This window comes from Hypoxylon fragiforme (genome assembly GCF_022984875.1).
Source record: "Hypoxylon fragiforme strain CBS 206.31 chromosome Unknown GGS25scaffold_3, whole genome shotgun sequence".
In the NCBI taxonomy this organism is placed as follows: domain Eukaryota; kingdom Fungi; phylum Ascomycota; class Sordariomycetes; order Xylariales; family Hypoxylaceae; genus Hypoxylon; species Hypoxylon fragiforme.
The window spans coordinates 4,074,494-4,099,167 of NW_026054758.1; the positions used below are offsets into that span (position 1 = coordinate 4,074,494).

Below are 24,674 nucleotides of genomic sequence, written 5' to 3' on the forward strand. Positions count from 1 at the left end.
TCTTGAAGTCAACTACAAAGCAACCTTCCACTGCACAGCATGATGAAAGAGTTCCTTTTTTCTTTCGAGTACAATAGGCTGAATGGTAAGTTGAAACAATGTTCACGTCAGTTTTGTTATTTCGATTTTCTCAACACGTGTATTTCTAAGGATTTGCGCACCGTCGCAGTTTATCATCGACTTTTGTTTCAAGTTGTGATCAGCCCCACATTGGCAACGATGTAACACGATCAGACTTTACGCCAGCGTTTTAAATTACCTGTTACTACTTACTAGGCAGTTGGAACTTGGTAGCAATTGCTCTGCTAATAAATCATGGAGCGGTAGTTAATAATTAACTAGTAACTACTGTGTATTAGAATTCTACTACTAATTATGTCTATCATTGATGTAGTTGACCCAGTGACTATTATGTCATAATCAGATATTCTTTTTTACCAACCTACCATTTCAATCAACGTAGCAAAGTTGATCCGAATGGTCAAATACTTCCGAACGGTCCGAACGAAGGGCTTCAAGGTTCTCTCTCACCACATTTTAGATTTATTTGGGTCTACCGCCTCTTGCGCAATTATGGCTCTTACAGTTGTTCACCTGCCTCATCACGTGTATGTAAAACGTTCGGATAGGGGTTGAGGGGTTACACAGTTGCTCATGTATGAAAAGGGCTCAGTAAATGATGCCACCTACCTACATATGTGACAAGGTTAATAGCCTACATGTAGGTGTCGTCTACTCCAGCACCTAACTATATATTTATCCAATAGATCCTTAACAATTCTAAAGATACTCATAGATCGGAACATAGTTAGTATGTAGCGTATGTATTAGGCAGCTAGGAGGAGTACGTAGATAAAGAGCTTATTGCAACCTACGGATTACGTACTACGTGCCTATCCAACAATATTCTAGAATAACAAGACCATATAGGCGTAACAAGAAGTATTGGAATGATTATAATATTTCTTAAGAACGCAAGTAAAAACCTCTAATCCATACCGTTCCTTTAAAGCAAATACGAAAGTAGAAAGAGCCTCAGCCCCTGGTACGATAATTCGATGCATTTCGTCTGGGGACTTTTATATCGGGCCACCTATCTCTGCTTTTAAGGCCATCCTATCTAACTTTCCTGCTTGTAGGTCCGTGGGATCGGAGGGGGTATCGTGCAGGTCGTCCGGCGCCTTCACCATTACTTCATTACGTATATGGGAAGACTGTTTTAGCGCATCGAGGCGAGCAATTAAGCCATATTTTTCAATTTACTTGTCGTTGCTGCTAAGGATTCGGACTGTCTGGTCTTCTTCGATGGTGCCCTGATACTCTGCGCTCCACGCTGTTACTGTCTCGATGATCTTTTGCGGTGCGTTCGCGGCGAAGGCTCTGTTTGAGGCAACGTTATTAGTCTACATCAACGTAACACCATTGGAAGCGTAGGTCTTTTTGATTCATGGAGATTGACCCAATGATATGTAACGGGAAGAGGACGTATTGGAAACAAGAAAAAGATGGGAATGAATGATGGAGATGATGGCGTACTTGATAAGTTTATACTCGTGAGTGATCATACCCCCCGCCTTCCGGATATCATCCTTGGCGCGGTTAAGAATATCGTCTGTGGTGTCCATGGGGAAGCTGACGATCACGGACTTCTGTACATCGACAGCGGAGACGCCTTGAGCTACAGCAAGCGCTGCGACAATGGCTGAGTAGAAGCGCATTTTGGGAAGTTGAAAGGCCTTGTCGAGTCTAGTACGAAGAAATGTATTGGCGTAGGTTGGTGCTTCAAATGAAGTCTATTATCTGGTATTGAAAAGGCGGTTGGTAGGTTTGGATGGTATGGAGAGTTGCGTAGTAACGAACAAACAAAGAGTTGTCAGATCAAAAAAACCAGGTGTTCCGCACAAAGCTTGGATATGTCGAGGATCAAATGGGAGTCTGAGTTGAAACCAAATGAATGATGAATGCTAACGATGATGGAACTTGGCAGTTTGACCTTCAAAGTTGGTGTCGATCACCTTAATAGTGAAGAACAAACACACTAGTGGCCTAGAATTCGTATGTAATACTGGTACTAATAAGTAGAAGCTGGGGTGGGATGGGGCCACTTGGAGGCCCGGCCGAGAAAGGGGAAGGTACGTAGTTTAGGTACAAAAAGAAGTGCCAGGTGGGGTAACAAGTCTTTATCGCGTAGCCAATTCCCTGATAGGCAGGTAGTGGGGCATCTAAAAGACAAACTGACCAATGACTATGCATGTGTGTCTCGTAGTCAATCTAAAATGGCAGTCCGGAGATTCCCATTAAACAACTTTAAACAATGGATTACATAGGTATGTTAGACAACGGGATTTGAACCTGTGAGTTAAACATGTGATCACCTGAACATGAACAACATTACACATTGTACAAGTACATAGTAGAAACATTAGCCCCAAAACAACATGATCTCTACCGACGTCGCTCAATTTCAGATTGAGTCAACCAAATCTATTTGCTACTTACGTTGAATCAACAACCATGATTAATCATCCGTTGTATACCAATACGACAGGTAATACATCCATGATTTAATCAACCATGGCTCGACACAATGACCTAAGATAATTGCGAAGTTAGCTGTGCACCACGGCCGTACCAACCCCAGCCGTGATAAGATTTGAACGATACGGTAAGCCGGCATCAACTGCGCAATAGTGTCTAATCTTGCTATCCGAGTCGATATTACCCCAGCGACTTCAGTGCCGACCGAAATGCCACTTCCGGGTGGTTGATTTCTGTAAACCCTAGAATCGACTTTTCGACGCTAGCAACCCGGAAACTCTCTCCGTCTACGTCAGCTTCACCAATACTCAGAGAATAGAAATCTAAACGTGAATCGTATGGTGTTGTCTTGCAATGTGCGCGCTGCAATCCATCCCCGTCGACACACACCGTAGCACCGGACTCAGAACATGCGCTCATCTTGCCACGATGCCCAGCTCATAACACAAGAGTTGCATCGCGTATAGCTTTCTGTTCCAGCTAAATGATCGCGGGTCACCAAGACAGACCCTTGACTGAGTCCAAGCCAGGCCCTAGATCAGTTGATAATAAAGCAGTAAGATTGCTTTTCTGCTATCCTGATGGCCCCTTAATTGTGGTCGGCTATGCTAAACGAAAGAGTAGGACAAAGGTAACATCTCAGGAAAGAGATCACGTCCAAATATATGTGGTCGGAGCATAGTTCTTGCAGGCAATGGGCCTTTCCAGATTACGAAAGCATAGTTTAGTCAAGACTCTCAGAGTATGCACTGGTTCTACATACAGTAGTACGAGATGAAGTCTGGGCAAGCACCCCTATACAAGATCACGTGCTGATAAGTGCTACTACCACCAGCTTCAAGGTGGAATTCTGGTCCACGCTTAAGCGTAGACTCAACTGACGGTAAATTCATACGTCATTATCACTTCTATTTAACTAACAGTCTTCAAGTTCATGATCTCTAGGACCGTCCTAGTGGACAAGCTTGGATCTATTGATATTTCCTATGACTAATGAATCAGCCTCAACTTCTTTACCAGCCCCCTTGTACACCGGATAAGAAGTATCCGAGCGCAGGGGTATGACAACATCATGCAATTACTACTAGTAGTAACTACACAATAACTAACTATAAACCAAAAGCTCCAGATGTCCGTATCTACCTCCTAATAACCTCGACCTGGTCTTTGCTTTTGTACATAGCTATCATACTACAGATCCATCAGTTAACAAGATCTTAATCAAACTTTTTGCTTTTCCTATTCCAACCTGAACAAATCGTGTTTCCCTACTGAGCTACAAAACCGGATAATATTCATAAAATGGCAGAGCCAACCCAGACCGACGATGTAAAACCTCCCACCTCAATCAGCCTCCGCCCGCCCTCCAAGTACGTCGCCGACCCCTCCCAACCCCCCACCACCACCACCGGCGAAGTCTTCATCTCCCCACCCCTGGAATGGCTCTGGCGCACCTGGGCCGTCACCCACTCCACCCTCTCGATGTGGCGCTCCGCGCGCAACGTCCGCATAACCTACAAGCCGTACAAGCCAGACGTCAAGCCCGTCGCCAACGACAACCTAGTCGAGTACGAGAAGAAGAGCGGCAAGGGCGGCGTCAAGCGCGTCGAGGGCATCGAGAGGCCCGATGCCAAGATCCCTGCCGCCTGGATGTGGCGCGGGAAGGGCTTGCTGGTTATTGCGAGCAGTCACTGGGAGGTCTTGGGGTGGGGCGAGCGGCCGCTGGTGGGGAATGCGGGTGAGGGTGTCGAGCGCTGGGCTGTGACCTGGTTCGCACCTACGCTGTTTACGCAGGAGGGCGTGGATATTTACTCTGATCGCAAAGAAGGGCTGAGCAAAGAGACTGCGGATGAAATTATAACGGCACTAAAGAGTCTGAAGGATGCGCCGAAGGTTGTGGAGCTGGTTGAGAAGCTGATGCAGGATGTAGATATTAGTTTGCCTTGGAAAGAGGGGGCATAGTGGTGGTCGATCGGTCGGTCACGTAAATAGCAGCAAGCAAGCAAGCATGCCGTGGAGAGAATGATACCCATAGAGATATACAGAAGTCAACAGAGGACAAGAAGTAGTAGTAGTACAAATAGTATCCGTCTCGGGATGAATACATTAGCATCGAACACGTCTACAAAGCATGGGGGGTATCTAATATAAGCACTAATAACTAACTAATGGAAGCGATGGGGATGCGATGTTAATAATTGTCCGCCCTTCCTGCCCGCCGGCGGTCGTGTTTGGACCCCTGGCGCTTATCACGGTCTCGATGTTCATCGTGATGCCGATGTCGATGCTCTCTATGCTCCGAAGTGTGGTCTTGAGCTTGAGCTCGTTTGCCTTCATCCCGGGACTGGCGGTCATGTTGCCGTTTACGGTGATCGCCATCGTCGTCTTTCTTAGCTTGTTGCTCGGCGCGGCTTGAACTGGTGCCGTCAAGACTGAATCCCTCGAGATCGGCATCACGGCTAGTTCCACCTTCTCGTCTCCGCCTCTTCTCCTGTTTCTTCTCCTGTCTCTTCTCTTCCCTCCGGAGCTGTTTGAGCTCTCGTTCCCTGTCTGTGTTGAGCTTCTGTCTCTCCTTCTCGACTTCCCGTATCTTCGCGGCGCCCCGTTTCATCATGGCCAAAGGATCATTAGCGACAGCGCGTGCGGCTTCTCTCTCCTTGCGCCGCGGATCCTCGTTGCCCCACACGTCCTTGCTCGGCGCTTCGAGGCTCTCGGCCACAACGCTTTTCATATCTCCGCCCTTCGCGTACCAGGGGCCGTCTAGTCCACCTCTGCCTGCGGCATTCGAGAAGCGCATGGTGTACTGGTCTTCATATTCACGCTTTTTCTTGGCGGCTTCTTGCTCTGCCTCCTCGTTCTTGTGGGAATGTGCGCGGGTCCGCTCTTCCGGGAACAAGTCGATGTGACCGGAATGGTCTACCACCGGGGCATCGCTCTTACTCCTCGCAAGCGCGTCGTTGGCGCTGGCGCCCTGTGAAGGTCCCACTCGCTCGCGCGCAAGCCGTAGTTCCAAGTCCGTGTCGTCTTCTCCCGCGCGCTTCCGCCTTTTCGGTTCCTTGCGTTCTCTGCCGAGATTTGAGGATGGTGCCGGGTCGTCACGATCTCGTTTCCGCTTAGGAGTCTCGTCGTCGTCGGCGCTCGGAGGGGGTAATGGGGGTGGAACCTCGCCGCGTAGAATCGCAAGACGACGTTCGGCGTCGACTTCCTGCTGTCTTTGTTCTTCTGCTTCTTCCCGCGCCCTGGCTGCTGCTTCGTCCTGCTTCACGCGCTCGATGTTTTTAGGGTTGTAGACATTCCATGATTTCTTGCCCAGCAGGTGTCTAAATTTGGAAGGTTAATGCATGTTCCGGGATGGGGGTGATTGGGATTAGATCGTAGGTGGGTGACTAACAAAGGCATTTTGAATCTGTAGATGAAGCTGATCCTGCTAAATACTATATACTATATGCTGAGTACTCGGTGCTGTGAAGTGCCCATTCTGGTGCATACCTACATAGTACCGCCACGATGAGGTTATGGAAAGAGAGACTGCTGAGGGGTGCAGCAACAATTGAACGAGTTTCGCAGTGTACCCTAGGTAGGTTCCGTGCCGTCATTATGAGTCAGCAAAAATTGCAAGGATCTAACGAGCAAAGGCAATGACAGTGTTTGGCAACTGCCAAGAGGTCCGACGTTCTACTACTAGTAGTATCTCATTTCTCATTCGTCAAACAACAAATTCATCTCAACTAAACTATTTTCTTTGGATCCAAGTCATCGCTACATCGCTACACCCTTCTTAAGTACTAACCTAGGCATTTTGACATTTGGGAAACCTCTCAATATCTCTGCCACATTATCAACTGGCATAATCGGGATAACTGGGATATGATCTTCTAATCAATATCTTTATTCCTCTTTAGGCAACCCAACAGAATTGAACAATTTTAACTCATTTTCATCCCATCATACATAATCTACCAGTAAAGGCACCTTTGAGAACGGAACATCACCCACATTCATCATGGAAGACGATGAAGACATGACAGCCGCCATGGCTCAAGCCATGGGATTCTCAAGCTTCGGTGCGCAGGATAATCCTAGCAAGCGCCGCAAGTTCAATCCTCGTGCTGACGCTGTGGTTGACTCGGACACTATTTCTGGCATCTCTTATCGGGAGGCCGCATCGGGCTCTAATACTACGCCTTTGGGTACTAGGTCATCGAATCAGGACGAGATTAACCTCGAGTCAGATGAAGACGCCGTCATCATCCCAGGCGGGAGTGGAAGCGATGGTATCAAAGATAGCCATGGGGGCCAGGAACCACAATCTCTGGAATCATTACGCCTGCCTGGGAAAGTTTCAATGGACGGTTCAGTGGATAAGGTGCAATCTCGAATCGATGACATTGTTGGGGACATCCCCAGTCACCCTCTGCCTACACGGCCGTCTTCTTTGAATGGCGGTCGGGGTGGCAATAATCGCAGAGGCAATAATCGCGGAGGCCGGCACAACAATCGGGGTGGCCATGAACCAGGAAGGATATGGTGGGAAGACTACTACGACCCAAGTTCGAATATCAATCCCTGGGAACAGCTGGAGGTATCGATGGGCTTAAAGGCACAAGGCGAATGGATGACTTGGGAAGAAGCGAAAGCGGGCCGTCCTTCCCAAGCAGGTGCAAGTTCTCTGCCGCCGTCGAGTTAAGCTGCTATGGATGTACAATACGCATATTATGAATCAACAGTAAGAAGAAGGAAAGCAGTTATAACCCGCACACCATAACTCTTACGTTTTGCACCTGTATGTCACTACCTAGCACCCCAGCATCTTTGACATTGGCTGAATCAACGCTCAGCACCTGACCAAACTTTGGGCACCGCGTCATCACGTGACGACCTCCCAGCCTACACGACAGAACCCCCCTCGGTCTAAGATGGGTTCACCTTAGCGTCTTACATGATAGAGCTGTCGTACTCCCCTCTACTTTATTGGCTCATGGGAGCTCGCATGGCAATGGCCCACAGTGTCTAAGACATACAACACCTACATACATACACACAATACTGATTAGGGCAGGTCGCTAGACGGGAAATCACTGTATTGCTATATTCAGGAGAAGCAGGACGCTGACCCAGTAAGACCCTCTAAAGAGACTACTTGGTCAAAACCGGCCAGCCACTACCTAGGTTACCGCCAAACGTATTCCCAAAATGGCAATATCCACATCCTGAAGCGGATAAGCGTTGTCCCATCTCTACCTAGGCAATGGAAGGTGTGGTGTGTGATCTATCTAGGAGTACCTCGTTGTCTTCACGCCCCCGAGTGTGTCCCTAGGCAGCTCGATCGTTTTACCATACTCTCCACACACCACACCTCCAGCCAGTCCCTTGCTCCTAGCTGCAGGTGTGCCAACCGCAAGAGCTACTGGCTTGGTCAAACGCGCGTCATTCCCGTCACTCGGGGACATACACACCCTGCTAGAAATAAAAAGATGGTGTGCTTTTAGCCCATGACGCCCCCCGGATCGTCCTTGATCGTCCAATCATAGCTCGTAACCTCGTGAAACAGGCCTGTCTAGCTAAGCGGCTCGCGTGGGTAGCAGGAATATGCAGGAACAGAGACGGAACATGCGTCCATTCTCTATCCACACACACCACCCAGCATGTACCACTCCAGCCAGGCCATAAAAGCAGCGATGCGGATGGGTGTCTAATTTGCCGCCCCTGACACCCACACATAACTGTCAAACCAGTGTCCGCCTTTCTCCGATCCCTTCTCTTTTTTTTTTCGGTATTTCCCACTAAACTTACATTAAAACCTTCAGGGGTATGCGCATCAGCTTTTAGGAACCACAAAAATAAGGAAAAACAAATGAGACGCGAAAAGGAGGGGGGGTGTGCAGGAAAATGGCAGGGAGAAGGAAGCGCATCCGATCGATCTCGCATGCATTTCCCTCCCACGCCCCCCTAGATGTCGCGTGGCAGCAAGCAAGCCCACACCTCCATCCCAAATTCCAGGAACGCTGCCGGAACTAGAGCGATCGGCCGCTAAAAAGTTAAAATAAACGACATGTGTAGAAAATACATCCGATGGGTAAGGTATGGAGAAGATTTCGCCGCATTCTGGGGCTCGCTAATGGCAAGTCGAGATGCGAGATGGCGTGCATTGCGTATTATTATACCGTCCCCTGGACTTTTATTTTGCGGCTAAGAAATCGCTAGCAGCCGTTTTTGCGTAGAAGTTCGAAAGCTGGCGAATAGAACGCATTCACCCCCTTTAGTAGTCAGGTGATGGGTAACGCTCGCGCGCCTTCTGGTACTCCTTAGTGTGCTTTTTCTCGGCCTTCTTCTTCATCGCTCTACATAGTAAAAATGCAATGTCAGCTAAAATTGATTCTTTTTTTTTTTTTTTTTACAGCGCTGAAACGTTGGGTGTATTTCATGCGGTGATAATTTTGCAGGCTGCAACTTACGAGACTTTCTTAGACGTCCATTCCAGATCCGCGTGTACTTCTCGCGCGTCGTTCAAACCCTGCTGGAAGCGGGCTCGCGTCTTTGCTAGACGTGCTTGCGCTGCCGCTTGCATTTCCAAAAGCTCGCGGTGCTTGTTGTTCAGCGTGCCGGAACTGCAAGTGAGTTTGTTAGTTGGATTCTGGTCTTTATCAATTTTCTGTTTTATTCGAGCGCTTAATCGCTCGGTCGCTCGCATCAGAGCAGAGCAGCGTCGAGCCCGAGGAGCAGCTACAAAAAAAAAAGGGGGGGGGGGGGAGATTTAAACTCACGTCTGCGCCTGCCGCGCCAAACTCCGATCCAACGGCATCGGGTCAAAGCTCTCATCAAAGCGCGTCTGCATGTACTCGTTGATATCGATGCCCGCGGCGGCGCCCCCGCTGCTGCCATCGTAGTAGTCGCCGCTCGCGTAGCTGGTCGCGTAGCTCGCGGCGTGGCTGCTGCTGCCACCGTAGGACGGCACGCCCGAGGTCACGGAGGCGTCGCGCTCGCGCTGCTCGTCCTCGGAGGTGGGGGAGGCGGAGTACGCGCTGCTGCTGGGGTTGTGGTGGTGGTGCTGGTAGTACTGCTGGTATTGCTCGGCTTTGGTGGGGATGGGGACCGCGGTGGCGGGGGCGCTGTAGTATTGGGGGGTGTAGGATGCCATGGTTTGGTTGGGTGGGTGTGGTGATGGCGATGGGATGAAATAGAATGGTAATGTAGGTACGAGATGTTGTTTCAGTGGTTTGAGATGATATGTGACGTGGATGTGACTCTGTGGGTGTGTCAGGGCTTCCTTTGTCTGTATGTGTGAAGATGTATGTGTGAGTCAAGAGCACAGGTGATGGGTCTTGACTGAGGAGTGTGAAATATCTCCAAGGTAGAAGATATGATACGATGTGTGAACGTTGAGTAGGTAGGTAGGTGGTCTGAAGTTTGAATGATAAAAAGAAAGAAAAGAAGAAAAGGAAAAGACAAGCTTGAACCCGTCAACAAGACCTCCTTTTATACCCATTTTCGAGAGTCGAGACAGGGCTTGCTTGCCTGCCTGCCTGCCTGCCTGCCTGCTTGCTCTAGATTCTATTCTATGTATCAAACATAGCGAGAGAGAGGGAACGAACGGACCGGACCCTCTTACATGGTACCTACCTACGCATGCTGTCACTAGGGGGATAAGTCTCGACAACACTATTCGCTGATCGAAGTTATGTTATGAGAGCATAGACTCTTGCGTCTGAGTAACCCCGCTTCCCTCATCGTAATAATGCCCCTGCTTGGTCTGGTCTCGAGGATGGGCAAGCAGGCAAGCAACGGGGATATGGAAAGACGGAGGAAGGCAAGGGCTAGGCTCGCATATACTGCCCCCCATCCACGTTCCCCGGTGATAGTAGACTGGCTAAGGATATGTGTGTATGTATGTATGTACAAGACCGGTACAATACTTACATATGGGTAGGTATATACATATACATAGGACTTGACTACCTATGTAGGTGGAGAAGATGTAGGATATACATAGGTATGTATGTATGTATGTGTGTCATTGGCGCGGACACACAAGCAAGCTATGGTATTACTAGATGCGTTGCTTTTCTTCAGACTAATCCTTACCTTACCTAGGCAACATGGACCTACCTATGTATACTCTACCCACCTACCCTAGGTACCTAGGTTTTAACTTATCCATGGATGTTTCCATAAGTGTACCTACCCTAGGTAAGGGTAAGTAGAACACTGTACGATAGATACATAGATGGTGGCGTCCTGGGGAGCTAGGAGCTAGGCGAGATAGGAAATACCGAAGCTTAAACCGCATGGTTAAAGGGGGGGGTGGAGGGAAGGAAAAAGGGAATAAAGTCAAGTATTTAAAATCGAAGAAAAAGCCGCGCAAACATGACGAGATACAGAGCCTGGCCATCTATATCCCGTGTGTGGCATGTGTATAGGTAGATAGGTAGGTAATATTGGGTTAGGTACGTGGGCAGATCCCCAAGGGGCGTGTGCATATTCCAAATCAAACAGGGACCGGGTCATGTGTGAAGGTAGACATGTAGGTAGGTATACTGGGATGGGTATCGAGCTCGTACGCCCCCTGGTTGGAAATAATAGGGATGTTGATACCCGGGTGTTATTAGCACCATCGTCGATTCGGTAGCTTTTTCTAGTACGCTCCTTTTATACTCGAGCCATATGCCGAGGAGAGGCGAAAAAGGAGACTATCACTTCCTCTCGTGAACGATACGCAGTGGGGGTAGTATGTATGTATGTATGTATGTATGTAAAGGATAGGCTACCCTCCGGGGCGCGTATAATGGAAGCCTTGATGGGTTTCAATGGAGGGGAGTAAGGCTATCAGATGCAGACAGACACGCCACTGCTGCTTGTCTATACATGTAGACCGGGGTACATGAAAAGGAAGGGGCAAATTGGCAAATTGGGAAGTACAAACATAGAATGGTTGCGTCTGGTGCAGAATAGAAGTGCTTGTTTTATGTGTGAGTGAGCCATGCAGGCTATGAAGACGTAAGACGGAGGGTGGTATGGGACCATCCCGGGAGCATACGTTCGCAGAAGAGAAAAAAGAAAACCAAACAATAGAATTGTACCAGAAGGCTTCTTGTGGTATGATGCAGATTATGTATAGGGGATGAAGGATGAATAGGGGTATTACGGCTGACATGAGAAACAAGTGCAAAGCTTGATGACTTGTGAGTGAAACGAGGACGAAGACGAAGATGAACCGTAGAAGACTTGATAGTGATGATGATGATGATGACAAGCTCCAACGAAAACACCTCGCTACATAAATCTCTCTCAGTACTAGGTCAGCTAAGGTACCTAGATACACGGACATAGAAGTTCCCATTGCCAAGGACAAGAGCCCGGTATACATGTATGAGAAAAAAAGGGAAATAACAGGAACGAAGTTGGGACGGTTCTTAAAGAATTCTAGAATGTACATGTACCCATATAAAGGCCCATCGGAATACCCATAGAAAATATGGATGTATATCGAGATAACTCTAAGCTGTTAGTATGTATGTAGGGGGCGTGCGTGTAAGTGGTCCCGTTTGGTATGGATGGATGGATGGATGGACGGACGGGACATGTACCAAGCTGGCCACATCAAGATACTTCTTGAAAGGGGGTGTAGATAGATAGACAAGCAGCCGTTAGATCCGTATGTTGATATTGACGACGTCGTCTGGTTTATGTAGACCAGCTTTTTGATAGACCGATTTCTTCTTCTCCTTCTCCATCCCTTCATCCCTCCATCTCCCACTCTATCTAGCCGACCCTTCGCCCCAAGCTGGATCTGGTCTCTAACGCTAGTTGGAACCATAGACGGCATTTCACCAACAGGCGTCTGACGCTAACAAGAATAGTAGTATCTGGTGGCCCGTAAAAGCAGCGAGCGACCAATTCCCATCAGAGGCTATCTATGGTTCGGCTAGTTAAGTTCCCTTTGGGGAAGAGGGAGGAGGAGGAGTGGGAAAGCGGATTGCATATTGCAGCTTTAGGCTGACTTGTCGTTGGCCGAAATCCCTTTTTCCTCTTCTTCTGCGGACATGGGCCAAGAATTTTTAAAAAAGAAGAAAAAACCCCCGAGATAATAGTAATTAAGTATATGTAAACGAGGGAGGGCATGTCATGACATGAGCCTGCGAGAATCAAAAACGTCCGGGTAAGCTAAGAAAGTTGTTCGTTACTGGTCAGTCAGGCAGAAGTGCAGCAAAGATCGGGCATTTTGTGTGATGATGTGTTGTCAAAAAGGGTCCAGGGGGCCCCAAACTAGCCCAGCCAAATGGAGGGAAGAGCATTTATTTTTTTTTACTTTTTTCAGGGTAACTAACTAGTTAGTTATTATTACAATTATTTTATTTTATTTTATTTACTTCATTTAGTATTTTACATAACTACATAAATTCCACCACTCCTTTTCTTCCTTTTTTTTGCACCTTTCAATTCCCATTTCAGGGACACTTGACCGTATAAGGTCTCTTGCTTGACTTGACCTCCCTTGTTCCTAAAAGCCGGGGCTGACATGCAAGAAATACCGCCTAGAAGTGACCCCTGGTTTTCTGTATTAGGAAATCTTGAAGGAAAATTCGAAAATGGAATTTTCTGATTGGTCAGAAATTCAACAATCCCACTACTGAAGTACTACAAGAGGAAAGAAAGGGCAATTATTACGTACCTGGGCCGTTTTTTGGTACAAGTACAATTGAAAAAGGGGAGGTATCCGCTTGCCCTGATTTGTGAATCCATTGGAAGGGGGGAAAAGAAATCCATACCCAGGTATGGATACTATGTACTCAATAAAGCAATAGCCAGCCAGCCCCCACCATCAAGGACTGGCCTGGTTATCAACAATGGTCTTGGCGAGGCCAAGTACATACCTTCTTCACGGGCCTCGGAAGTAGATCGTGGGGAGTAGGTGCCTAGTAATAAGGTATAATATATATTATATGTATATGTAGGTGTAAGTACATAGGTGCATACATATGTAAGACTGAGAACTACATATATCAATATAAAGAACCATGTAATGTGCAGTATGGGTATGGTACTAAACTACTATGTAGGTAATATACATACATATATAATGTAGGTATGGCTGATGGCTGTATGGTTACTCAAGCGTTATCACTGATTCACTGATGCATTCACTTCGTGGAATTCTACATCCAACTTACCTACACTAGTAAGTACATATATATCCACAGTAGCCGGCGGAAAAGTATGGACGAACGAAACTCCATCCATTGATGTAAAAGCCCAAAGAAGAAAATAAAAGAAAAAAGGAAAGGCCCTAGCTTCTAAGAGTCCTGATTTCCTTCCTGGAGGGGCGGAATGTACATGTATGTACCATGAAGCATGATGCGTTGGCAACGATGCGTAAGAAAAAAAAAAGAGAGCAGTTCGCTTCTTTGGGTTAGATTCCGTTGATCAAATACAGCAATGTCTTACCAAACCAAACAAACTGGAAGAGGATAAAAAATAAAAAAAAAATAAAAAATAATACCTACTATGCAATTAGTTCCAGAATTTCTTTTTGGTCAAGGCTTTGAAACGTGGATAAGCGTTCGAAGCCGTGTCATTCGTTCGTTATGTAGTTATTGGGTGTGAAAAACATACATGTACATTACTTACCGGTACCTAGGCAGATGGAAGGACAGCTGTATGTGTGTGTGTGTGTGTGTGTCAAAGGCTACCCAGGTAAGTTGGAAAGACACTTCACAACGTGAGACGAATCAAAAATATTCGCAATGAGCCGAGGCGTCATTCGGTGAATGATATGGCTTGGAATCAACCTTGGAAGCCTTGCAAACCTGCATCAAAGGAAAGGCCACCCGGTTGTAGTCAAACATGCCGGCGCATTTCATCCTGGCCTGTCTCAACTTCGCTATAAACTATTCGCCAATGAAAATTACTATGAATCACCAGCGGGGGGTTAAAAGGAATTTAGAGGGGCAATTTTTCTGATTTTTTTCTAGATCCAAAGTTGTGCGTGTTTGTGTGTGTGTGTGTGTGTGTGTGGCTAGACCTGACATGCCTGGGGCACTCTGGTATAAGACGATTCGCATTGGAGGGGGGAGAAAGGTGTGACATTCGCGGCATGCGAATGGCTTCAATGTTCGGGAAAATCAACTCCACTAGACAGACTAGTCGCAAGGAACATCCCAAGAACTTGGGTCGACCTAATATGAGGCTAGTTAAGCTGCTTGCCTAGTAGTTCACCTAGCTCCGTTCATTGCCTCCGGTACTTAGCTTGATACTATGTAGTAGCACTCTCTGTCAAACTTCTATAGGTCTAGCGGTGTCCGTCTCGACTTATATGTATCCATATAGATTGCACATGCAATGTTGTAGTAGCCTGTAGAGAACTTTCCTGGATAACCCCATGATGGCGCATGGTTCATGTAAAGTAGTTCTGTGTGTCTAGGTATGTAGGTAGGTATATGAGAAGTGAGCCTTGTGTTGAGCCTTCGGATGTATCGCCGTGAAAAATTGACTGGTTGCACAAATGATGTGAGGCGCACTGGATGCCCATAGGTTACCTGGAGTTGCCTGCGGCCTGGGCTGCTGGACATATACATCATGTATATGCAGGGTCGGGACATGATACTACCATGATACTACCTCACCCACGAGACAACTCATGGTGGGTCCCCAAGTCCTACAGAAATCCCAAATCCCAACGGACCGATCTGCGATCGGGGGTAACGAACTAAGTAAGCATTCAAATGAAAACAACAGCCGATGTCTGTCTTGTTTGGTCATCGAGGCAACTCACAGGGCTCAGCTGAATTGGTAGGTATACAGTCAAGCAGGATTTGCGCGCCGATGATGATGATGGGGCATCTTCTCATAGGATGGATGATTGTATACATGTAGGTACATACTGACTAACTCGATGGTACTGTAATATCTAGAAGATCGATTGCATCCTATTAGAAGTGGCGGAGTCCTGGCCATGGAATGTCTCTCCAGCTTTGCTCTCCCGATCCATGCGTTGGCTAGCCAAGATCGTGCGATGAAAACTAGAGAAGAACAAGAAACCAAATTCAAGGTTCGTCGAAGCTTACAAGGCGGAAGATGTTGCCTTAAAACACCAGTTCATCGGAGCGTCATGCCGTGTAAGTCGGAGGTAAATAGACTCTGGTCCCATCCGTAGGGCCCGCGTAACCATGCCTCTCTCCCTTCATCTGTATCGTAATCTGGATTGTACCAAACCCGGGAAAGGTATGCACAACATACCGCAACCCGGTCACCACAGATGCCCGTGTCAAGAATCCAGCATACCTTGATGCCTTCACCTCACATTAGGATCTCTCATAAGTTGCCTACCTGCCTAAGTGCTTAGGTGGGTTATATCATTTGAGAAATTGATATAGGGGTAGAAGTCAACGAAAACCACATGACTTTCGCAACTTCTCGTATTCGCCAAGAAGTATTGTAGTTTTGGATGTTCAAGAATGTGTCCGTGTCATGAGAGATGAGTGAGTATTGCCGTACCCGTTGCCGTCGCGTCTACCTAGTCATAACCTGTCTACCAAGGCTAGCCTCAAGCCTTTGCGTACCAATGCCCACCCCCCCTTTATAACGCCGAATAACACACCTATCCGAAGCCTTGCAGGCGCGCTACACTGTCTAACCGGCCTTGTCCCTTATCCAAAAACCTTGAGAAACCCCCATATTCCGATGCCACTGAGCACGGGAATTGTTAGATTATCGTCCCACCCGAAGAGATCAATCACCTCACTACCCGCCGCAGTCAGGCCCGACCACACGCTCAATACGCCCAAGGCGATGGGGCCACTAATAGTCCCTTGCGACTCGGAAATGCCGAGTGCGCTCGAAATAACGGCGGGGAGCCGCAATATGCCCTTGAACATAAAAGGGTGGTCATCGTCTCCAGGGAATGGACCGGTCTTGGGAGCTAGCCAACCCCAGAACCAGGCAGCGGTAGCCACTCCAACGAGGCATGCGGCTAGTGACCCAGCCAAAGACTTGCCTCGTCGGAGTCTTGGCGTATATATTCCATATAGCCTGCCAAATGTGCTCGCAGCCGTATCACACCAGCTCAAGAGCATGACGGCTACTACCGCAACATCCTTCGGGAAGTAGTAGAGAACGGACCATGCACCGAGCAAGTAGAAGATGACTCCGTTCCAGCCAGCATATTCGGATTCGCGCATCAAAGCACCGAAGCACCTGACGTAGAGCCGGTTTAACGAGGCATACCTATGGCGCAGAAAGTCGGTAGTCGCAATAGGGATGAGGGCTCCCATCAAGAACGGTGTGACAGAAGAAGTTTGAGTGCCGCTGACATAGAGCCAGTAGACAAGAAAGCCGATTGACACGTGCAGGGCCTTTCTTGGAACTTCATGCTTATGGATAAAGGTCTTGAAATGTCTATGGATGGGGATGAGGCCAAGAGGACTCGGACTTCGACTAAAGTCGCGCCAGTCCCATCCGTAAGTGGTGGGTGTTGGTAACGCGAGATGACCGTTGGAAGTATCGCTCTTAATATTCTCCTTGGCCTCCTTCTTCACCTTATCATGGTTCTCGCTCGTTTTCGATTTAGAGGTGCGATTAGGTTGAATAGGAGCGGGGCCATTGACTCGGCGTGTCTTTATGGGGCTTCGAGATCTGGTCCGGGCCCTCCGAAGCTCGGGATCGGATTCTTCGTCAAGAATTTGGTGGAGAGGTTGTGGAAAGGTGGCGCCGTCCGCCTGCCTCCGCCTCGCAGCGGAGCGAGTAATGGGGCCGAGATAGGAATCATGAGAAGTATCTCCAGATCCAACCTCGGAAGGGGTAGGACTTGGAGATATAATCCTCGGGGGGGCAGGAATAATAGGTTTCCCAAGGAAAGACATGTTATAGGGAAAGGGAGGTAGAGAAAAGTGAGGTAAGGATGGGGAGAAGACAGGGCCAGTCACGGTCTGTCGCAAATCATAAAATCGCAAAGGCCAAAAAGAGGAATGAATATGTTTATCCTTTCTGGATTCACGTGGGGTCTGGGAAAGGCTGGAGAACAAAGATTGATGATGGGCTATGGGATCCAGATTGAATGGTGTTGGTGATGTAGCAGAGAAGCTCTCTGCCACATTGTGATGCTTCGACGAAGTTCTTTTCGGATCTTTGCGCGAATCCTGGAAAGCGGACTTGGGCGAGGGTCTTGGTCTCACACATGAATGAATAAGCACATGTGCTGTGCCAGTTGGGGGTTGGCGGATAGGATGCCCAGTAGGATACCTAGTACGATGGCTACCCTAGATCATAAGAGATACCTGGTTAAAATAGGTAGTAGGTAGGGATGATACCGAAGATACCGAGAAATGATAGGATGATAGATGTAAGTAGGCTCGGCTTGTCGCGTGATGATAATGGTCGGGATTGAATTTTTCTACTTTTTTTTTTTCTTTTTTTCCACACGGAAATCAAACTTGAACCAAACGAAGACCGTTCAAAAAGTTACCTAAGTTAATACAGTTAACTTGTTTCGTCATTATTATTATTTAGAGTATTGATCTAACCCCGCGTGGCCTGTGCATTATGTATCACCTGGGCAGTTACTACCTAGTACCTACTACTAGGTAGTAGTACATACATATGTACTAACTAGACAGTACTTACATAGTACACATGTCATACGTACATAACCTTACGTATGTGGTAATTACCGTATGTAGATACCTACATATGTGAATACTATGCATTGTCTCGGCCGAAAACAGCAAACCAATAACTTCATCCTTCTTAGAACATTCACGTGAATGCTCATAACCAACTTCGTTAATAACCAAACACTAACAAAGAAATAGTAATGACACAGAGAACCAACCTTGGAACCCGCAAATTCATTAGGGTTACTAACCAGTTCACCTCAGTTATAAGCCATGCACACTAACAAGAAGCGCATTTAGGCAGCAGGCAAACATGTCCCGTGAACACTATATATCAGTATACGTCTCTTATTTGCCACGGCGAGAAGATATAACTGAGCTGAACCCGTCAATATGAAAACTAAGCCGAATTATATGACAGGCCTAGGCATGGCTACTATCTTCATGGCATTTCTCACGAAAGAACAGTAGGCGCTTCGGGGTCATGTGTGAAATGAAAGCTAGTCGGTATGAGTTTAATATGATATAGTTAGTAGTTAGTAACTAGCTACAACCCCAGAGAGAGCAATTTGGATACTGGGAAAATACCGAGAAAAGAAACAACCTCATACCTATACATCTATAATCTCCATCAGTCCATGAGTCCGTGAGTCCATCCGCCTTTGCCTGCCAACATTCTGTAGAAGCACCTCAAGACCCTTCTATACCATCCCAATACATGTAACCCACCCAGTCCAAGAAACATAATCCAAGAATCTAGCTAGACCTCTATTCCTTGGTAAAGACGCTAACATGCTCGCCTACAACAACAACCTTCGATTGAGCGCGATCGAGGAATCGCTCTTCGTCCTCCACGATCTTGGCCCATCTCTCCGGCGCGTGTATATGCTCCGCCATAGCCTGGAAAGCGGCGGCATCCTTGTGGGTTATCTCAGCGATAGCATCGTAGTCAAAGTCCGCCTGCGTGCCCTGTATCACCTGTGCTGGGGTGGTGGCATTTCGAGTAGTTCCCTCGGCATGGCCTTGAGTGCGCTGGATGTAGCGCGTCGTGTGCTTTAGGTGGACATGTTCTCCGGCTAGTTCCCTGAATAGGGGCATATGCTTGGTTTCGTAATGCTCTCTGAACTGCTCCGGTGTTGTACCAGCCTTGCGAGTGGCAAAGAACAAGATAGTATAAGTCATGGTGATGGCTTTGATATAATGAAGATTATATAGTAATTGTGGACTGGATGGTATTTGTATAGAGCCGTAGAGGGTCAGATAAATGTTTAGGATAATAGAAAGATTTACGGACTTTCCCTTACAATGCTCGTATTATATACACATCTTGAATATGACCATTCTGCAGTGTGACTGGGATGAATTTGTGCTGACTCGGAAGGAAGAGAGCTAAATCATTACGAATCCAATCAAACCAAATAGAATAGAATCGAAAAGAACGGAACAGAATAGAGCAGAACAGAATATAATCGAATTGAACTGGATATTGAAGTAGAATTATGTAGTGAGAATCAAAGAATATGAACACAACCGCATTTTCGGTGTTTACCCCCTTAATGTCACATATGAAGTCATTCTCGTGAGACAGTCCATGGCTTCACACCAAACATTAGCATCACATGTACGGAGTTCGTCAAAATTCAATTATAAGAAGAAGTTTGAAATAATATCTATATGAATAACTACCTGATAGAATGATAAATGAACGACTGAAACCAACACAAGCAAAAGCGCTCGTTGCGCCAATGTATAGCCAATGTATAGCTAACCCAAAAACCCTGTAATACTCCGAAGTCCGCGATACCCCTAAGGTTAGGCACCCATGCGTGCAAGAGTAGTCAATACATGTAGGCATCCGTCACCCACCAAGCCACCCATTCTCCTCTAGCTTAGCTCTGTGGCTGATATCATAGGTACCCCTATCTACCACCACCCAACACTCAACCCATTCGGCACCACCCCGCCGCTCGCCACGCTATCCTGCCGAACCACATTGACGTCCAAATCACCCACCGCCACCGTCTCCCAGCGCACGCTCAGCCCCGCCGGACACGGGAAGCTCTCGACAGCCGGGTTCGGGAAATCCGTCTTGTCGAACGCGTACAGCCCCGTGCTTTCGTCGAAGCGCATGCGCGCCAGCTGCACGTCGCGCTGGTTCCCGGCGTTGAGCTGGAAGAGATCCGCGAACGAGCTGCGGAACACGTCGAGGGCCTGGGTGCCGGTGACGATGTCCGAGACCTCCTGGTTGGCGCGGAGGACGAGGTGGCACGTGCGGCCGGCGGCGGAGTCTGGGATCGCGATCTGGTAGAGCGTGCTGTTTTCTGTGTTGTCGAAGCGCGAGGTGATGATGTTGGAGGCGACGGTGTTTACGCCGGTGACGACGTTGTGGGTCTTGATGATGCTGGGGAGGAAGAAGCCGGTGTAGGTGGGATCTTGGCGGGTGCTGAGTTTGGTGGTGCTGGAGGTTGTGGTAGGGGCGGCTAGGGAGAGGGTGGTGGCGAGGAGAGAGAGGGCGGCGGTAGTGAACTTCATATTGAAAATAGGAGATAGGTAATTCTCTTTTATGAGTTAAGCAAGTTTTAGACTTGGTTGAATATTGTAAAAAATTGTAACCTTAGAAAGCTGGTATTCTATTTGTGTTGGTGATGATATCCTCTTCTTCCCCCTTCGTGAAGGCAAGAAGAGCCATCTTATATACCTATCGACCAGACTGGTATTCAACATATTCTGAAAGCATCACGACATATCTCGAGTCCTACTCTTCCTATAATTGCTATAATATCTACATATAGACCCAGTTCCCCGGGCTCATCTATTTTAAGCCCAACAAGCTATGAGCTTATGTTATGGAGTCCTTAGCTGCTGACTGCCAGCTCACATCCATCATCTCTCCTGATTGGCCGCCTGTCCCCCAACTTCCAACAACTGAACCCGATGTAGAACATTAGATCTAGTAAGAAAAAAAGGAAACAACGATAGCCGACTTAAGGGCATATAGATCAGTGCATAGCCGGATGACGAGCCAGGCAGCATACTTGGCGACTGACTAGCGAAGCCCCACAATAGGAGCTCGATATTGAACAAAACCCACCAGTAACAAGTTGAAGATATAGGATATATGCTATCCCTAGTGTCATTGTCTCCTGTTGGTACTAAGTATATTTCAGCGGACATCTTATGTCTCTTAGCCTCAACACCATCATCGCCATGATAGGACTATGATGCCAAGCCCGACGAACTTCCTCCAGGAAGGTCACTAGGCTTTTCACAAGTGACGCTGGTACCACTGACATGATTTCATTGCACGAAATACTTTCTCATGTAAGCAGTTGCCGTCTGAATGGCTGCATATTTCAGTTGACGGCAATGGATAATTTGTGGTAGTTATCTGGGTTCATTGGCCACAGCCTTGATACCCCTATTCCCCCTCCTCTGCGACTGGCCTAGGCCTGAAAACCTACCTAATTTTAGAAGGAATGGAGACTTGATGATGTTGAAGTATTGTTTACTGGCAGTTACCAATATGAGCTCGGTACGTTTCTCGTGAGCGCAATAAAGACTCCGCCTCTCGGCACTATAGGCTCGTGAGATTATAGTGTACAGCTCTCGTCTCGGTACGAGAGACAACTGCACTATGAGTTTTCCATTTACACGCCATTTCATTACAATACTAAATTTGACTTCATGCAGCTTTTCTTAGAAATAATAGGTAGTTGGCTGTATTGGGCGGCTACCAGACATTCCGAGAATTATAGGATTCAAGGGATACCTAAAATACGATCGTACAAACTGGCCAAGTTGAGAACCTCATTGGGCTCGATGCCTTGGGTTGCCCGCCTCTTCTCCCAACTTTGCAAGTGCTGACTCGTAGGCGGTTACCTTCGTCTCGAATGCCTCCTCCTTTTCTTCCGTCACCCTAATACGCTCTACACTGCTGCTTCTCTGGATAGATGTCGAGCCCGCAACTTCGTTCCAGAACCATCTCCCTTCTGAATTCGTAAACAATGTCCATGCTCTACCTGTCTTCCCGGCACGGGCAGTACGACCTACTCGGTGGACATACGAGGCTGCGGATGATGGCATATCGTAATTGATGACATGGTCAAGGGATTGAAGGTCTATACCACGAGAAACGAGGTCGGAGGCGACGAGAACTCGTAGCTTCCCGGCTGCGAATAAACGCATCGTCTCTTTACGAGCCGTGTATTGCGTTGTCGAGGTAAGTGTGCCGGTGATAGACCCTATTGTTGGCGAAAGCAATGATAGTAGCCGCGAAAGTCTTATAGCAGTCTCATTGGATTTTGTAAAAATTAAGACACTGGACATGTGTGTTTTTCTAGAAATTTTCTTAGAAGGCCCAAACGATGTATCTAATTCCGAATCCGACTCTGAGTCGTCTGAATCTGAGCCGGAAGACGAAGTTTCGTCGTCTGATAGATCCATCGTAGATTTATTAGGCGTGATTTGTCCTAATATGTGTTCGCTCTGAAGCAAATCGAGAAGGAATAGCGGCTTAAGATTAGGATCCTTGACTTTGAGCGCGGCTTCTTTAAGTAGCTCCGGCAGCGCGAACTTGGCCTCTACCGCCTCGTTAGTGGTCGTAGGCCCATCAAGGACAATCAATTTTGGCAGACGAAGCTTCAAGCCTTCTAAACGATCGAGATCTCTGGTCATGGTAGCACTGAGAATAACTTTACGGACTCCCGACAAGTTAGACTGCTTATGATTTCGAGCGCCCGTGTCGTTAGATTGCACCCGCGGGATCACAATGTCCAACCACTGCTGGAAAGACTGGCCAAGTAGCTTATCTGCCTCATCGACAACAAGCCAACGGACGAAGTCCAGAGTAAACCCTGGCGTGAATTTGATATGCTCTACAAGCCGTCCAGGCGTGCAGATAAGAACATCAACTTTGGATTTGTAGTCAAGTACGTGATATGGCAAGGTTGGGATCTTGTCTTCCTTCTTCCGAATCTCTGCTCTCCGTTCATCATCAGTTAGGTACCCTTCATCGTTGTCTTCATCGTCGCCATGTCCACGGTTAGACAAGCTTCTTGTCTGGCGTTTATCATAGGCTTCGGGATCATATCGCTCCTCCCTCTCAACAAGGGCAGCTTGTTCCTGTTCAAGTGACTTGTTGCCCATTGAAATTCCAACCCGCGGTCTTCTTTTCTTGCCATTGGAGGAGAATATGCCTGCACACTGCTCGCAGACCTGTTGGGCTTGCCTGACTAGCTCGCGCGTTGGGAGAACAATAAGCGCACGGAGTTTTGTGAGGTGACGATTTCCCTGGCTCAAATCCCGCATCAGGGGCAAAACGTAGGCTAATGTTTTCCCCGAACCTGTAGCTGCTGATACTAAGAGGTCACCCTGCATTCTTTTGTCGTGGTGAGGGAGGAGCAAGGGTATGACAGCTGTTTGTATAGCGAACGCTTGTTTGTATCCATTTGCAGCCAGCTTCTCAGCTATTTCGGGAGTGATTCCATAGTCCGGACTGATTCCAAATTCAACAAAAGGCGCGGTAGCCTGTGGGGATACACGAATTGGCTCTGCTAGCCAGGGCGGTAGTGTCTCGTAACTTGGCTTTGTCGTATCCAGCACAACGGGTTTCGGTTGAGGCAATGGTTGGAGTCCATGAACTTCAGGCACATCCGAATCTTCGCCAATCCCGGGCGCATCGTGCATTGGCAAATCCTCTTGTTGATCTGATATAGGTTGCGACTCGGGATGTCGCATTGCCTTGGCTGCTTTTTCGAGAACTGAACGGTGTTGAATCGGAGTTTCATGCGCAGCTTCTATCTTATTTGACTTCTTTTTGTTTCTCCTTTTCTCCTTTATCTCATCGACCAACTCGATTTGCTCACGGGCGACTTGTTGGTCTACTGCCTCTGACTGCTCGGCCACCGCACTATCATTGAGTCCATTCTGAACATTGGTTGGCTCGGCGTAAGACTTGTCCGCATCTTCTAATTGTGTTGAATCGGCTATAATTGTCTTGGGCTCCTTCGTGGACTTTTTTGAGCCTTTAGGCTTCTTCTTTAATTCCTTGGGAGTGGCATGGTCTTCGGCCAACTTAGCCTTCTTAGGCGGTGGCTCTTCTATGTCATTTCCATGTTCAAAGCGGACATGATTTGAAGCTTGGTGATTCGATTGGCCATTGGTGGACTTGGGAGGTGGGATGTATCTCGCATAAGCCGTCGGTTGTTGCTTGACTGGTGGACTGGATGGCGATTCTGTAGTTTTTTGTATTTCTGCGCCTTGTGAAGTACCTTTGGGTGGAGGGACGTATCGCGCGTACATTGTTGTAGAATTTGGGGCCGTTACTGGCTATTGGTTATTATATGTAGTAAGAGAAGTACATGCTAGGTAGCTGTGTAGGCGCAAAGGATATCAATAATACTGCCATCGCAGAAAATTGACCGCCTTCCTCAAATACTAGCTTATCTCTTATCAATGACCATGAGCCAATCATTTAACTACTATGTACACTATTTATGTGGATACTTTTACTAGATTACCTAGTAACTATGC

At 47.5% G+C, this 24,674-nt stretch overlaps 10 protein-coding genes across 10 annotated transcripts; 2 read left to right on the plus strand and 8 right to left on the minus strand.

The window, feature by feature from the left end:
• Window positions 1-1,259: 1,259 nt before the first annotated feature.
• Window positions 1,260-1,718, minus strand: GGS25DRAFT_520067 (uncharacterized protein; the record flags this gene model as incomplete). The annotated part of the gene is made up of 2 exons (XM_049263828.1): window positions 1,260-1,380; window positions 1,537-1,718. The coding sequence occupies 2 exons, from the start codon at window positions 1,716-1,718 to the stop codon at window positions 1,260-1,262; spliced, it is 303 nt and encodes a 100-aa protein (XP_049119526.1).
• A 1,715-nt stretch (window positions 1,719-3,433) lies between these two features.
• GGS25DRAFT_209176 (uncharacterized protein) lies at window positions 3,434-4,615 on the plus strand. The gene has a single exon (XM_049256867.1). The coding sequence runs from the start codon at window positions 3,841-3,843 to the stop codon at window positions 4,498-4,500; it is 660 nt and encodes a 219-aa protein (XP_049119527.1). The 5' UTR covers window positions 3,434-3,840; the 3' UTR covers window positions 4,501-4,615.
• On the minus strand, window positions 4,615-6,080 carry GGS25DRAFT_209080 (uncharacterized protein). Its single transcript, XM_049256864.1, has 2 exons — window positions 5,930-6,080; window positions 4,615-5,858 (listed from the first exon to the last, which is right to left on the minus strand). The coding sequence occupies exons 1-2, from the start codon at window positions 5,935-5,937 to the stop codon at window positions 4,730-4,732; spliced, it is 1,137 nt and encodes a 378-aa protein (XP_049119528.1). The 5' UTR covers window positions 5,938-6,080; the 3' UTR covers window positions 4,615-4,729.
• On the plus strand, window positions 5,918-7,842 carry GGS25DRAFT_208998 (uncharacterized protein). Its single transcript, XM_049256863.1, has 3 exons — window positions 5,918-6,115; window positions 6,174-7,321; window positions 7,377-7,842. Exon 2 carries the CDS (start codon window positions 6,542-6,544, stop codon window positions 7,223-7,225), a length of 684 nt encoding a protein of 227 aa, XP_049119529.1. The 5' UTR covers window positions 5,918-6,115; window positions 6,174-6,541; the 3' UTR covers window positions 7,226-7,321; window positions 7,377-7,842.
• Window positions 7,843-8,631: 789 nt separating this feature from the next.
• GGS25DRAFT_209099 (uncharacterized protein) lies at window positions 8,632-10,231 on the minus strand. The gene is made up of 4 exons (XM_049256865.1): window positions 10,159-10,231; window positions 9,303-9,784; window positions 8,994-9,146; window positions 8,632-8,879 (listed from the first exon to the last, which is right to left on the minus strand). Exons 2-4 carry the CDS (start codon window positions 9,674-9,676, stop codon window positions 8,798-8,800), a joined length of 609 nt encoding a protein of 202 aa, XP_049119530.1. The 5' UTR covers window positions 9,677-9,784; window positions 10,159-10,231; the 3' UTR covers window positions 8,632-8,797.
• An 882-nt stretch (window positions 10,232-11,113) lies between these two features.
• Window positions 11,114-12,249, minus strand: GGS25DRAFT_209151 (uncharacterized protein). Its single transcript, XM_049256866.1, has 2 exons — window positions 12,123-12,249; window positions 11,114-12,032 (listed from the first exon to the last, which is right to left on the minus strand). Exon 2 carries the CDS (start codon window positions 11,969-11,971, stop codon window positions 11,300-11,302), a length of 672 nt encoding a protein of 223 aa, XP_049119531.1. The 5' UTR covers window positions 11,972-12,032; window positions 12,123-12,249; the 3' UTR covers window positions 11,114-11,299.
• A 3,685-nt stretch (window positions 12,250-15,934) lies between these two features.
• GGS25DRAFT_209184 (uncharacterized protein) lies at window positions 15,935-18,102 on the minus strand. The gene has a single exon (XM_049256868.1). The coding sequence runs from the start codon at window positions 17,391-17,393 to the stop codon at window positions 16,182-16,184; it is 1,212 nt and encodes a 403-aa protein (XP_049119532.1). The 5' UTR covers window positions 17,394-18,102; the 3' UTR covers window positions 15,935-16,181.
• Window positions 18,103-18,271: 169 nt separating this feature from the next.
• Window positions 18,272-19,724, minus strand: GGS25DRAFT_483992 (EthD domain-containing protein). The gene is made up of 2 exons (XM_049260413.1): window positions 19,448-19,724; window positions 18,272-19,389 (listed from the first exon to the last, which is right to left on the minus strand). The coding sequence occupies exon 2, from the start codon at window positions 19,323-19,325 to the stop codon at window positions 18,912-18,914; it is 414 nt and encodes a 137-aa protein (XP_049119533.1). The 5' UTR covers window positions 19,326-19,389; window positions 19,448-19,724; the 3' UTR covers window positions 18,272-18,911.
• Window positions 19,725-19,764: 40 nt separating this feature from the next.
• On the minus strand, window positions 19,765-20,923 carry GGS25DRAFT_483993 (uncharacterized protein). The gene is made up of 2 exons (XM_049260414.1): window positions 20,057-20,923; window positions 19,765-19,990 (listed from the first exon to the last, which is right to left on the minus strand). Exon 1 carries the CDS (start codon window positions 20,673-20,675, stop codon window positions 20,067-20,069), a length of 609 nt encoding a protein of 202 aa, XP_049119534.1. The 5' UTR covers window positions 20,676-20,923; the 3' UTR covers window positions 19,765-19,990; window positions 20,057-20,066.
• Window positions 20,924-21,711: 788 nt separating this feature from the next.
• GGS25DRAFT_483996 (P-loop containing nucleoside triphosphate hydrolase protein) lies at window positions 21,712-24,516 on the minus strand. Its single transcript, XM_049260415.1, has one exon. The coding sequence runs from the start codon at window positions 24,441-24,443 to the stop codon at window positions 21,951-21,953; it is 2,493 nt and encodes an 830-aa protein (XP_049119535.1). The 5' UTR covers window positions 24,444-24,516; the 3' UTR covers window positions 21,712-21,950.
• Between the last annotated feature and the right edge of the window lie 158 nt (window positions 24,517-24,674).

Coding starts and splice junctions, on each gene's coding strand:
- GGS25DRAFT_209176 (XM_049256867.1), top strand. CDS start 3,841: ATGGCAGAGCCAACCCAGACCGACGATGTAAAACCTCCCACCTCAATC.
- GGS25DRAFT_208998 (XM_049256863.1), top strand. CDS start 6,542: ATGGAAGACGATGAAGACATGACAGCCGCCATGGCTCAAGCCATGGGA.
- GGS25DRAFT_209099 (XM_049256865.1), bottom strand. CDS start 9,676: ATGGCATCCTACACCCCCCAATACTACAGCGCCCCCGCCACCGCGGTC. Junction 9,147..9,302: donor TTGGCGCGGCAGGCGCAGAC/GTGAGTTTAAAT, acceptor ACTCACTTGCAG/TTCCGGCACGCTGAACAACA. Junction 8,880..8,993: donor TGGACGTCTAAGAAAGTCTC/GTAAGTTGCAGC, acceptor TTTACTATGTAG/AGCGATGAAGAAGAAGGCCG.
- GGS25DRAFT_209151 (XM_049256866.1), bottom strand. CDS start 11,971: ATGTACATTCTAGAATTCTTTAAGAACCGTCCCAACTTCGTTCCTGTT.
- GGS25DRAFT_209184 (XM_049256868.1), bottom strand. CDS start 17,393: ATGTCTTTCCTTGGGAAACCTATTATTCCTGCCCCCCCGAGGATTATA.
- GGS25DRAFT_483992 (XM_049260413.1), bottom strand. CDS start 19,325: ATGACTTATACTATCTTGTTCTTTGCCACTCGCAAGGCTGGTACAACA.
- GGS25DRAFT_483993 (XM_049260414.1), bottom strand. CDS start 20,675: ATGAAGTTCACTACCGCCGCCCTCTCTCTCCTCGCCACCACCCTCTCC.
- GGS25DRAFT_483996 (XM_049260415.1), bottom strand. CDS start 24,443: ATGTACGCGCGATACGTCCCTCCACCCAAAGGTACTTCACAAGGCGCA.